This window comes from Hylobates moloch, unplaced genomic scaffold, assembly GCF_009828535.3.
Source record: "Hylobates moloch isolate HMO894 unplaced genomic scaffold, HMol_V3 SCAFFOLD_14, whole genome shotgun sequence".
NCBI lineage: Eukaryota > Metazoa > Chordata > Mammalia > Primates > Hylobatidae > Hylobates > Hylobates moloch.
The window spans coordinates 32,088,167-32,101,222 of NW_026652289.1; the positions used below are offsets into that span (position 1 = coordinate 32,088,167).

Genomic DNA, 13,056 nt, shown 5'->3' on the forward strand with positions numbered 1-13,056 from the left:
AGGACAACTGAAATACACACACAGTCAACTCACCAGACCGTTCCAGACTCTAAGGCAGAAGCCAACTTCAGGGCTTTGTCGAGGTTTTTTGTGAACACGGCTGCTGTGAGTCCATAGTCAGTGCTATTCGCTCTTTTTATCACTTCTTCGATACTTTTGAACTTCAGTATTGGTTGCACTGGCCCGAAAATCTATGATTAATTGCAAGAATGGCAATGAGAGGCAGGACTGAATGGAAATGCATGCTGTGAACAAGCATTTCCTTCTCTTTACATGTTTTTCATATGCCCAGAGCACACACATGCCTGAAAAATGATGATTAGAGAAGAAAGAACGTCCAAACATTGCTTTAGCTGCATTACCGTTGAAGACTGAAGGGAAGGATTAAAATGAAACAAAAATAAAAAATAATAACAAAAAATACGTGTTGTGTTTAAGATGTCTTGTTGTCATCAGGGTTTCTGAGGAACCCAGCCAGAGAACCTTGGAGTAACCCATAGATGCACAGAACACAAAACCTTTAGGTAACTTTTTTGAGAGTTATCTTGAAGGATATCTGCAGGCACTTTGTAAGACTGTGCTCCTACCTCTTGGAGCTGTGTTTTTACCAAGGAAGACACCCTAGAATGTTTCCATAATAACTACCAGGGGAAGGAATGACACAATATTCACCACAGTTTGTGACATAGCAAAGAAAAGGAAATGGAAGAACTAAGGCTTGAACGTTTAAAGGTGATTTTGAAGGGAGCTTGTAATTGACTCAATATTAGACATAATTATAAGCCGGCAGGATGGTGCCTGGCCTGCCAAAATACCTTCTGGGTTCCCCAGGACCTCTCGTCACAGGGATGTTTAAGGAGCTGAGCTTTATGCCATCACGGCACATAACAATCTCAAGGAAGACGCCTCTAAAATGCCTGCCCTAGAAAGCCCTTGGCAGGGACTCATCCTTTTATGTGCCCCAAAATACCACGTCCAGGGTCTAACCTCCCGGGATCCAGCTCTCCTCTTACGAATGCTGTGTGGGAACCAGTTCCCGTGTAGTGTAACAGTGGAAGGGAGGGGTCTCCTTAATTTCCCTCATTTCCAAGATGTCCGTGGTGGAAAATGTCAATAAAAATTCCAGCTGTGACATGTTCCTTGAGTGAACACTTGAAGTTCAGTCTAGGGGCACTGAAGGCGGCTTTGGGCCCTGAATCCACAGGTTCTTGAATTGATTCCTGGCAAAACCCACAGGTGGCAACAGTTCCCCACCTGCGGCTGCATGACTGACTCAGGGACCGGGTGTGTTAGAAAATCAGAGAGGGCTTGCTGCTCCCAGAGAGGGTGAGCCATGAGTGAAAACTAGCTAGAACAAACAAGCTACTTGCTGTATCATGCTTGGAGTTCGCCAGAGGCAGGGATAAAATGGCTTCTCTAGGGACCCCAAAGGAGAGGGGAAAGACCACAAAGAAAAAACAACAATAACAGCAACAAAAACAAAAAAACACTCAGATCACAAGGATTTCTGGGATCCCTGGGCCCTAGGGAAGGACTCCAGTTTGAAAGGCCCCGCAGGCCATAGCCTTGCCACAGCCCCCCTGTACCTCCTCTTTGGCAATCCGCATGTTGTCTGTGACTTCTGAGAAGACAGTGGGTTTGATGAAGAGCCCCTTGTCTTCCATGGCTGAGCCCCCGCATTCCAGCTTGGCCCCTTCCTTCTTCCCACTCTCGATCAGCTCTAAGATTTTGTCGAACTGCTTCTGATCAATCTGCAAAACACGAACAAGAAGTACAGCCTAGCTTCCTTCTGGGCAGTGGCTGCCATCTCACGTTTTCGGTGGCCTTCAACATGCTCAGCCGTCCTCCTTCTGCACGTTCTTGTCAAGCCATGATCCATGTAACTAATGTGCCTTGCAGGCAAATATTCCTCTGATGCACAGAGCTGGGCTCTTTGGAGCAGGGGAGAGATGGGGAGATAGACTAGTCTCATCCTCTGGAGGTTTGGGACTTATTTACACTTCTATCTCCCTTTTCCACGCAGCAAAGTTAGTCCATGAGTGACACAGGTCTGAAGTGGTCACATTCTTTCTTCTCCCAACTCTTTACATTCTACTCAGGTTGCCAAATTTAGCAAATAAAAATATAGGATGCCCAGTGAATTTGAATTTCAGAAAAATGACACAATTTTTTTTAGTATGTCCCAAAACAATATTTGGGATATACTTAAGCTAAAAGTGCATTCACTGTTTATCTGAAATTCATGTCTACCTGGGTGCCATGTATCACCTGGCAACCCTGTGCCCTGCTCAGTTGGCACCATGAATCAGGGTAATAGTTACTGGAATTCTCCTGTCATGGTGCAGAGAAGTGAGAAGAAAAGCTAACCACCTTACTCAACACCCCTGGAGACAGAGCAGAATGAGCCTCCAGGTGGGGTGGTGGGGCTGCTCCTTGGTTGGCGGGAACAGCTCATAAGAAAGACTCTCCCTTTTGCTATCTTGTCTAGACGTCTCCTTGGCTGGAGTTTGCCCTGTACCACCAGCCTGAAACACAGCTTGTGAACACGCTACTGACCAGTTGTCAAAACCGCACCGTTTTGGGAGATTGCTCAAGGGAGAAAATGCTCTTTCTGCCCCCTCCACTGGTCCTTCTTCCTGAAATCTATGGGAATCTTGTCCTTTATCATGATCTCTGGCTGGTCTCCCTCCTCTTTGGCTGGGAAAGACAAAGCTTTACTAGGTTTACTTTAGCTGGGATTTTTAGATGGGAAAACTGGTTTCATTCCAATAATCATAAACAGAAAAACAAGCAAACCCAGCAGTGTAATTGGATGACAGTCTGTCCTGGAGGAGGAGGAGACAGAGCATAAGCCATGCATGCCACTTGACCAATCATCTCATGAAATATGGACCCAGTTTAAAAAACTAACTCAGATTCATACCTCACACCTTATACCAGGCCAAACTCCAAACCCAGTTTAAAAATACTAACTCAGATCCATACCTCACACCTTATACCAGGCCAAACTCCAAACCCAGTTTAAAAATACTAACTCAGATCCATACCTCACACCTTATACCAGGCCAAACGCCAAATAGATCAAAGATATAACCAGGAAAAACAAAACCATAAAAGTTTTATGTGTAGGAGACTTATCCTGCAAATTTGGAGTGCCTTCTAATGACTCAAAATGCAGAAACCAAAAAAGAAAAGATGTATAATTTTGAGTATGTAAAAAAAAAAGGGGAGGGGGACAAAATTATCATAAAAAAGAGCAAAACAACACACTTGGAAAAAATATTAACAAGTCCTATTCATAGAAAGCTAATCTCTCTACTACATATGTAAAGAGGTCTTAGAAGTGATAAGAAAAATGCCCAACAATTTGAAAGAAAAATATGCAAAGCAAATGCACATTTGATAATAAAGGAAATACAAATGGTTTCTAAATATATAATAAGATGTTCTACCTCACTTATTATAAGTGGTAGATGCATATTAAAATGAAACAAGATACCATTTTTAACTCTCAGATGGGCAAAAATCCATATTCTGTTGGAAAGGGTAAAGAAACAGACAAGCTTCTAGAATGTTGGTAGGAATACTCGTTGGTTCAGCCTCTATGGAAGGTAATTCAGCAACACTTAAGGAAATTACAAATGTGTTCCCACTTAGCAACCCACTTTGGGAAAGCTGTCCCAGGGATTTCCTTGTGTGTATGTGAAATTACATACTCTGAGGCCTTGTGTGTGACTGCACATACCCGCATGCTAATCAGAAGATGTTACTGAAATTCTGGTGGCTTCATCCAGCTGAATTCCATACACATGTGAAAAAGAATCAGGCAGGTTCCCATGGACTGGTATAAAGAGCTCTTCAAGTTTTTTTAGGGAACAATAAACAAAGTGCAAGATAGTACACTATCACGGTAACTTTCGTGTAAAAATAACAAAGGCAATCAGGACTTGCATTCATCTGCTTGTATACACATGAAAACATTCTAGAGGGAAACATGAGGAACTAAGAACTGGGGATACAGTGGGGAGAAGGGTAAGAACCAGGTGTACAAAGGTGGGGGCGGGAGGGCCTGGAACCCTTTCACTATAGATGTTTTTAGGCGTTTTGAGGTTTGACCCATGTATGTGTACTCCACTCAAAAAAAGTAACAAAAATAGTAACAAAAAAAGCTTTGCAACAGATCCTGGAAGAGCTCAAGGTTCTCTCCTCTCTGGGTGAAGCAAGTCTCAGGTTAACAGTTCCAGATGTTGCTGAGCTGCTCTTCTCCTCCCTGAGGGGCCAAAAGGGCCAAGGGGCTTCACCCAATTGCAGGTCCTCCCTGGCTGCTGGGCATATGCCATCTGGAAGACCCTGTTTGTCCTGCAGGCAGTGCCGTGTCCCTGTGGAAACCCTACACATCCAAACTCAACACTCCCTGGAGAGTCCGTAGGAACACATTGTTTAAATCTAATAATCCTCCATGAAATGTCAGCTGGTGCCTTACAGTACAGGAATAGAGACCTGCCAGGAAGTGAGATGACGCGGCAGGGCACGACACCAGCAACGGGGAAAGACGGCCCCCACAGGACTGGCTCAAGGCTGTGCTCGGCTCTCTGCCGGGAGGACGCTGCCGGATCCTGCCCGGCCAGGTGGCCTGCATAATGTTTATGTGCCTCGTTGCTCAGTTGCCAAATAAACCTGAATGATTTTGGAGCATTCCTGTGAGCGCTAGTGCAGCCGTGGACCCGGATCTAGGTCAGCTAGCTGTTTTACAGGCATGAGACAGACAGGACTATTTAGACAGCTGTAAGTCCTCTCAGAGTAAAATCTTATTACCGTAGATGAAAAAGCACTTTGGAAGAAAAGAAAACTCCAACAGCGTTCTAAAATAATATGCTGAGGTTAGACGGCTTTAGTGAGCTTTCAGAAGGACTTTCAGTGGTGGCATAAATGCACGGATGAAATCAGCACCCATTCTGCCTCTGTCTGTTCTCTTGGAAGAAACTGGTGTATCTGGCCTCAAAAGTCAAGACTGAGACGTCAGGCATAAGCCAAGAGCCACGGAAAGAGACTTGCAAATAACGATGGGGTAAAAAAGTTTCTTCTGTATGGGGATCAGTTCACATATTTCCCAGTGATTCTGGATTAGCTTTAAAACTCACGGCAGATTCGATAATGACTTGTGGTCATGTTTGCGTTCAGATCTGAAATCCAGCCGAGGCCATTAGAAAACCTTGTGTCACTGACCGCTGGGTTTGGGGCAGAGGCTGGGCAGGCAATGACTGAGGAGAAGGAATGTTAGCCACAAGAAGAAGTGCGTTCTGCCAGGGTCACGTGGCGTCGCAGTGTGTGGGCTGGGGCCAGGGGAGGGTGGGCACTAATGGCCAGAAACGCACCCCTCCTTGAGGCCCTCCCTTCTTCCCCAGCCAGGGCATCCCCACAGGACAGCCTGATGTCATGCACAGACACTCACTGCCACCTAGACTGGAGAACCTGTCATTTAAAGCTTCCTCCTGTTTAAAAATAAAACCTGCCCATAATTGAATACTCCCTAGGTGCCATGAAATTCTCATAATATTCATTGATTACTCCCATTCTCCAGATGAGGAAACTTGGGCATGGAAGGATTTTTGTGACTTTCATAAAGCCCAGGACCAAATCTGAGCTCAGATCCACAGCAGCCTCCCCTGTAAACACGCAGTGCTGTCACAGTAGGGGAAGTGGCAGCCTCCCGGGATGGACGCAAGTGGGGAAGTCATGGACATGTGACTTGAAATTTCATGGCTGGGGCAGGACTTTGGCTAAAAGCAAAGTGAGCGGCTGCTGAGCTCCATTTCAATAATGCATGGGATGGTCAGGCTGCCCTCTTTTAAATATTTATCCATCTGCTTCACTTCATAATTAGTAAGAAAGTGATACAGGATGTGCCCTTTTAAAGAGGATATTAAATCTCGTGGTTATGATCATTTTCATCCTGTCCTTGGCTTCCCAAACTCAGCCTCCAGAGACACGTTGCTACTGCCTGGAGATACATTCTCATGCCCCAGGCTCTCTCCAGCTGGGATTATTTGGTTTCCAATGGTTCACCTTGTCCTGTAACCCACGTGGGTTTGAGGGCCTTGGGCTGCGACTGAGACTCCAGGCCACACCCTGGCTGCACTCTGCTGCCTTCAGCCAGCCTACAGCCCCTTTTCTGTAGGGAGGCCATCCTGGAGAGTGGAGGGTTCAGGCAGATGGCCTTCTGCCCTGGGAACAGCGACCTCCTCCCATGCCTCAGTGTGTCCTGCCCCCTTTCATGAGCCCCCAGGACCTGACAGGATTGTGTTGCTGATCAGTTTCCTCCTGGGCAGGACAGGTCAGCATTCCTTCCTTGGAGCGGGACCCTGTAGGCGGTGGCTATGGGACTGCCTGCTTCGGCCCCTAGACAAGCACCACGGGTTCAGACACACCAGGGGGATTACCTGAGGCCCCTGTTCTGTTTTGACATCGAAGGGGTCTCCCACGGGCCGTTTCTTGGCATACTCCACGCTCCGCCTGACAAACTCAGAGTAGACCTGCTCCTCCACGAACACCCTGGAGGCCGCCGTGCAACACTGGCCTTGGTTGAAGAACACTCCCTGATGGGCACACTCCACTGCCAAGTCCACTGGAGGGGGAGGGGTGAGGGAGGCGGGCGGAGCGAGAGGAAGCGATTAAGTCGTTAAAGCAGGATTGGCGACAGCTGTAATTCTAATTGCCCACACAAGAAAACAGGCCCCAGGATGGCTGCATTTCAGAAATTAATTTTGTTTGCAGACTTTCCCAAACAGAGAGGAAGGGAGAAAGGATTTGGGGGTCCACCAAGTTTGGGGTTAAATAAGTTCCCTGACTGCAGGACTTCTCAGTACCTTTAATATGCTAATAAGTCCAGAGAGTCATAGCACTCCCTATTTCACTTGCCTATGTAACCCTCCCCTCCCCTTTTTCTAGAGGACTAATGTTTTATAGAATAAACTTTGGTAATTATTGATGTAGGCCCACTGGCGAGAACTTCTAAAGAAGCCAAAATGTTTCACCTTGAGTAAAAGAAGGGTCTTATTAAGTAAGGCAACATCATGTGCGTCTGACTTACAAGGGCTGACTCCAAGTTGCAGAGTTGACATTGAACTAAAACCAGTTATTCAAGCCGAGTTAGAGGGTGTTTAGAGAATAAGAACTTGGGGGACATGCTTGGTGGATAGGAATGGTATTGGGATGTCATTGACATCTACAGAGGGGTTTCTAGTGTTCAACCCTTGGCTGGTTTCATCACCACCAACCCCTGCACTATTGCTTGCTTAAGAAATGCAGCTTTCCTTTGCACAGAGGCTGGCAGTGGCTCTGGGCATTGGAAGGTGATCCATTCCAATTCCATAGGGGCTGCTCCAAGGGACTTTGCCCTTGGCTTTGAGAAGGAGGCTGCTCCTATCTAGCTGAGTCATTTGTGCAAGTTTCAGTGGTATCAGGATAGCACCATAAGGTTTGGGGGTACCTCTCTGCACGCTTGACCCCTGCAGCTGGCTGGGCCAGGTCCCAACTTGGAACTGTCCCTCCTCCAAGATAACAGACTCATTTCCTGCTCCTGACGGAGCTAGGGGTGAGGCGAAGCAGCAGGGGAATGGTGGCTTGTTACCCTTGATGTCTTGCCTGGGATGCCGGTTGTGTCAGGATGTAATTTGTGGACTGGCACTGCCCTGATGAGGAGTAGGAGGTGGCTACACAGCATGTTTTTATGACCCTTGTAAGTAAAACCAAGCCTCAAACACAATTAGTCCTGTGCTTTAGCTGCAGTTTCCCTCCCCAAGAGGAGGAAGATGAACTTCAGTGCAGGTGGCGTATACAGATATGGTGGCACAGGAATGCAAAACAGGAGTCCTGGCTGTTTGGGACTCCAGATGTGAGTCACAGTGCCAGAAATGCTCCATGCAGCTCCAAAAACCACTTGCTATTCATAGCACTAATGGTGCTTCCACAAGGAAACACTAACCCAGGCAAGAAATGGAAAGTCCATCTTCACACCCAGCTCCCCTTTCCTTCCTGAGAGCCTGTTCCCTCCTCCTGTCCTTTCTCCCATTGTGAAAGCCAGCTGCCAGAAAGGAACTGATATCAGTCATTTACACCTTAGTAGGAAATTGTGCCAGGGTCATTTTTCTCAGGGATATTTGCAATTCCAACCTTATCTGAGTGTGAAATGAAAGGCTTTGTTCTCCATGACAGGAATTTCTGGCACCAGTGGACAGGTGGGGAGGCTTTTCTTTAAGGAAAGGTGTTTCAAGGCATGTAGGAAGTCACACCTTTTGACAGCTGACCCTCTCACCAGGTGAATGAATGCCCGGCCAGCCCTTCCTTCGCTCTTGTGGACATGGCAGCCAACAACAGCATATATTTTAATGTCGTGTCATTTGGCTCTGTCAAGACACAAGCTATCCCCAAACTGCTGGGCAGGTTGCTTTCCCAGGGCAGGGGTGCAGGCCTAGAACCAGGCAAAGAGGGTAATTTGAAAGATCAGTTGCTACTGCCCTCCTCTGATTTATCAGGTCTGAGACACAAGGAAAAAGCATCTCCACTCTTCAGGGATCTTAAAACATGTGGTAGGAAACGTGACTTGGAGGGGAGAAGAATGAACGGCTGGGAGTGGGCGGCACCTGCCCTCCCCACCCCTCCCGGGGGGCTCTGGAGGAGAAGCCAGACCTGCTCCTCGTGACCCCAGCTCTGTAGGAACAGGCAGGTAAACTTAATGCTGAGGCGCAGAAACAGGCAGCCTCTCAGGTGCCACTCAAGCCATGTCATTTTGGCAGTAGAAGGCAGCTTTCTACTAGCAGTAAAGCTGGCATTTTGATGTCCGCCTGCCTGTCTGCAGCTGGCTGACTGTGGGCGGGATGCCTACGGTGGAAGCATCCCCACTGTGTGTGCAGGCATCTTACTCTCAGTTGGTTTTGAATTCAGGCCAGGAAGTGGGGAGAGACGGATGGATGCCCTGAAGCCCCAGCAAAGCCCAGGAGGGCAGAGACTCACAGTCAGCGTCCGCACACACGATGCAGGGGTTCTTCCCCCCCAGCTCCAGCGTCACCCGCTTCAGATTGCTCCGGGAGGCAGCTTCTTTAACCAGCTTTCCAACCTCCAGGACAGAACACAGATGTTGCTGAACTTGGCCCAGATGCAAACATCAGAGAACATTCTGATCAAGCCCAGGTGGCAGTGCCACCGCCTGGCTCTCTGCCCAGGCACTCCAGGCCCCGATGCTGTCGCTTGACTCTCCTGGCCTCTGCCAGCATCTCCTCCCCTCTGCCAGCATCTCCTCCCATGCCAGACCATGACATCCTGGGATCCTTGGTCTGAGCCGCTCCACTTACAGGTGTGAGTTAGAGCCTCTGGGAGCCCACACAGCTGGCTGGGAACAGGGCCGCTGCCCGCCCACCTGTCCTGGTGCCCGTCCTTCTGAGCCCAGCAGGCTGGTCCAGCCAGTCTGGTAAAGGGCTCTCTTCAACCTCTCACTAGAAACAGCTGAAATTCCAACAGCCCAGTAGGGAGGTGGTTCTGTGGGGCTCTTTGGTGTGATGTGAGGGAACCTCCAAGTGTTAGAGAAGGAGCGAGGGCAGCCAGCCTTCAGGATGAGAAGGAGCTGATTCTCTGGAAACACACTCTAAGACTGAGGCTGCCGCAGACAGGCAGGGAGTGAAGGGGTGCGCTGTGAGCAGAAGAGCCACTCACCAGTTGTGCTCAACGCCCCCATGGGGTCTCTCCCATTGCCCACCGCACCCCTGGAGGGGAGGGCTGGCCCAACGTGACTTGGTGACTTATCCAGGGCAACAAGTAAAGCCCAGCACCGTGAACTTCAGAGCTGGGACGATCCCCAGAGACCAGCACAGACCCGGAGGCCTAGAGCTGGAAGCTAGCAAGGGGCGGCCCGGGCTCTTCGGGGGCTGAGGCTGTTTTCTCCAGTGCTAAGGCGTGAGTGCATTGTAACATCAGCAAGCTCATGGGCGATGGCTGAATGAGGTCTGGCATCCATCCACAGGCACAATGTCTGTCCCCAAGGAGAGTAACAGCATCCATCAGGGCTGGACTAACTAAGGAGGGGGATGGGGACACTGATTGCGCGGGTGTTTTTTTCTTTTTTAAGTGCAGAAGAAATACTTTCTCATTAAAAGTAATTCCACATAGAGATGCATGTAAACTAAAGGGAGAAAGCCTTCAGCTTCCCTCCCGCTCTGCCCCGGCCCACCCCATAGGTGGCCATCAGTAATGATTTCTTGGGAATCCTTCCAGATAATTTCTACTTCTACAAGTACACACTTTTGTGAATGGGATCATATTGTGGGTAATCTTCTACGGTTTGCTGTTTTGTGCTTCAACAATAGATCGTGGACAGCTTTCCCTGTTGTAGCGGCTGTAAAACATTTCATAGAATGAATATAACAGCCCTGAAAGTATGTCCCTGAAGCCTCCTGAGAAAATTTCTCTAAGTTGTTTTTTTTTTTTTTTTGAAATGGAGCTTCTGAATCAAAAAGTTTTTCACTTTTAAATGTTGGATGAGTGCTACCAAAACTCCGTGCATCTCAGGGAAAGTGTTGGTGAGCGCCTGCTTCCCCGTATTCTCAGTAGTACCATTTCAGTTTTTAGCAATCTGGCAGGCAAAAGGAAAGTCTGATTTTGTTTGAATTTGCATTTTCCTGATTACCAGCAAACTAGTTTAAGCTTAATGGGCATTTAGTATTTCTATTCTCTGAACTGCCCATTTTTCTACCATTCAGTTTGTTTTTGTTTTTGTTTTTTTTTCATTGATTTGTAGGAGCACTTTACATATGATGGATATAAATTCTTGGAGCACTGCATGCATCACAACTATTTTTCTCTGAGCTTGTTATTTATCTCTTAATCTTAATTATGGTGTTGTTTGACAGATGAATATTTTACATTTTTACTTTATCTTATCTCTCAATCTTTTCTTCTCAGGCTTCTGAGTTCTATTAGATATTTATTTAGTTTGGAAACTAGGCCAGTGACTTTTTTAACTGGTTGTTATGTACTAAAACATGGTCAAATTTAGAAGAAAAACAAATCATATTAAAGGCTGTCAAAGGAAAGGTTCATGGGTGTCAAGTAACACGCCCCTTTCCCTTTCCCCAGCGCCCCGTGAGGAGGGTTACCTCCGTGGACCCGGTGAAGGCGATCTTGTTGATCTGAGGGTGAGAAGAAATTGCTGCCCCCACTGTGGGCCCGAATCCTGGCACAATGTTCACCACTCCTGGAGGGAACCCGGCCTGGGAAGAAATCAAGATGGCACTTGAAGAAGAACGGACTTCATCCACCACGGATCCACATTTGGGCCGAGAGCCGTGGCTGTGTCACATCCCCACAGGGAAGCCTGGGCCGGGCTGGATTTACCCAGGACCCACATGCAGTTGACCTCGGGCACCCTCTGCTGCCAGCCCAGTGTGCAGGCTGGGCAACGGGAGATGCCCACCTCTTCTTGAGGGGGGACCCATTCCAAAGTGATATGCAGTGCAAACATGTCATTATGCTTCAAGGTGGCCATGGCCCGCCTGTAGCACAGCACCTTTCCACGTGGGGGGTGTGTGTGTGTGTGTGAGAGAGAGAGTGTGTGTGTGTATGTGTTAAGGGGAGAGGCGTAGCTTGATCAGAACCCCCTGCCCAGGATCAGAGGCACCTGCAAAATACCTGCCAAGAGCTTCAGTTTTTTTTTCTTTCTTTCTTTCTTTTTTTTTTTTTTTTTTTTTTTTGAGACAGAGTCTTGCTCTGTTGCCCCAGCTAGAGTGCAGTGGCGTGATCTTGGCTCACTGTAAGCTCCGCCTCCCAGGTTCACGCCATTCTCCTGCCTCAGCCTCCCGAGTAGCTGGGACTACAGGTGCCCGCCACCATGCCCGGCTAATTTTTTTTTTTTTTTTAAGTAGAGACGGGGTTTCACCGTGTTAGCCAGGATGGTCTCAATCTCCTGACCTCATGATCCGCCCACCTCGGCTTCCCAAAGTCCTGGGATTACAGGCGTGAGCCACCGCGCCAGCCCAGTTTTCATTTTTTAATCAGACCCATTATTTGTTCCAAATGGTGACAGGGTATCACTCCCTTAAAGTTCTTTGCTTGTTCAACCTGGGTCTCACCTGGAGCAAGCCCTTCTGGAAGGCAGGGACCTGCCACCTCATTCACGTTCATGCCTCGTGTTTTTCGTATACTAAGCCTCTGTATCAGGCGAGAACACAAAACAAACGAGGTGGAGGATGCTCTTCCCCACCTGTGCTGAGTCTTACTTAGAACACATTATTTCAGAGAGTCAAGATTTTAGAAATGGTGCTTGAGTCTTTAGATTTTTAGGCACTGTTTCTTAACAGTTGGGATTTTCAAATTCCTAAGTCTCACCAGTGTGACTTAATTATGCCCCACATCACCAAAGGAAAGTGGGAAACTGGCTCATCACCAGCTCTTCCCACCGTGCCTCCAAGCAACCGTGGACCTGCCTCCCAGTCATATCAGCCCCACTAAGAAGAGAAAGGAATGGATCTTTTCTTCTGTCCCTCTTTGCTTCCTGTTGCTTTCTCTAAATCTTTGCTCCATACAACCTGGGGATGGAATGACTAAAGGTATGTCTGGAAGGAGGTGTCCCTTTGAGCCTCTGTTTCCCTAAGTTCTGGCTGCCTGAGGGAGAAGAGACTGCATCCAGAGCAGAGGGCATTGATTAGCAGGGACCCGGCACACGGACTGCTGCAGCCGCCCAGCTGGAGCTGGCGAGGCCACCTCTCCAGAGAAAAACGGACCATTTCATCAACTGAGAATGTAAATCCCAGAGAACCTCCCAAATATTTGGCTCCCTCTTGGTTGACCCCCCCTGCAAATTCTCTAGACAAACCACTGGGTCCTCAACCATAGGTTTAAGCCCATAATAAGAGTTAAGTATTCTCATTAGGACCACTGGGAGGAATGGAGTTTCTCCAGCTCGGTGGCCACAAGCAGGAGAAAGAACGTGCAGTGGCCAAGCAAAACACTGGGAGTCATTCCCTTCCCACTCGATTGCCAGCAGTCTGCCACTGTCCCGTCTCGTGA

At 48.1% G+C, this 13,056-nt stretch overlaps 1 protein-coding gene across 1 annotated transcript in view; it reads right to left on the reverse strand.

Annotated features, from left to right (window-relative positions):
- ALDH1A3 (aldehyde dehydrogenase 1 family member A3) overlaps window positions 1-13,056 on the reverse strand; it is a 35,885-nt gene that overhangs the window by 8,786 nt on the left and 14,043 nt on the right. The window contains exons 7-11 of the mRNA XM_032175554.2: window positions 11,148-11,261; window positions 9,013-9,115; window positions 6,441-6,625; window positions 1,587-1,751; window positions 34-191 (exon numbers count right to left, since the gene is read on the reverse strand). Of these exons, the coding sequence (XP_032031445.1) occupies window positions 34-191; window positions 1,587-1,751; window positions 6,441-6,625; window positions 9,013-9,115; window positions 11,148-11,261 (725 nt within the window). The remainder of the gene's footprint in view (window positions 1-33; window positions 192-1,586; window positions 1,752-6,440; window positions 6,626-9,012; window positions 9,116-11,147; window positions 11,262-13,056) is intronic.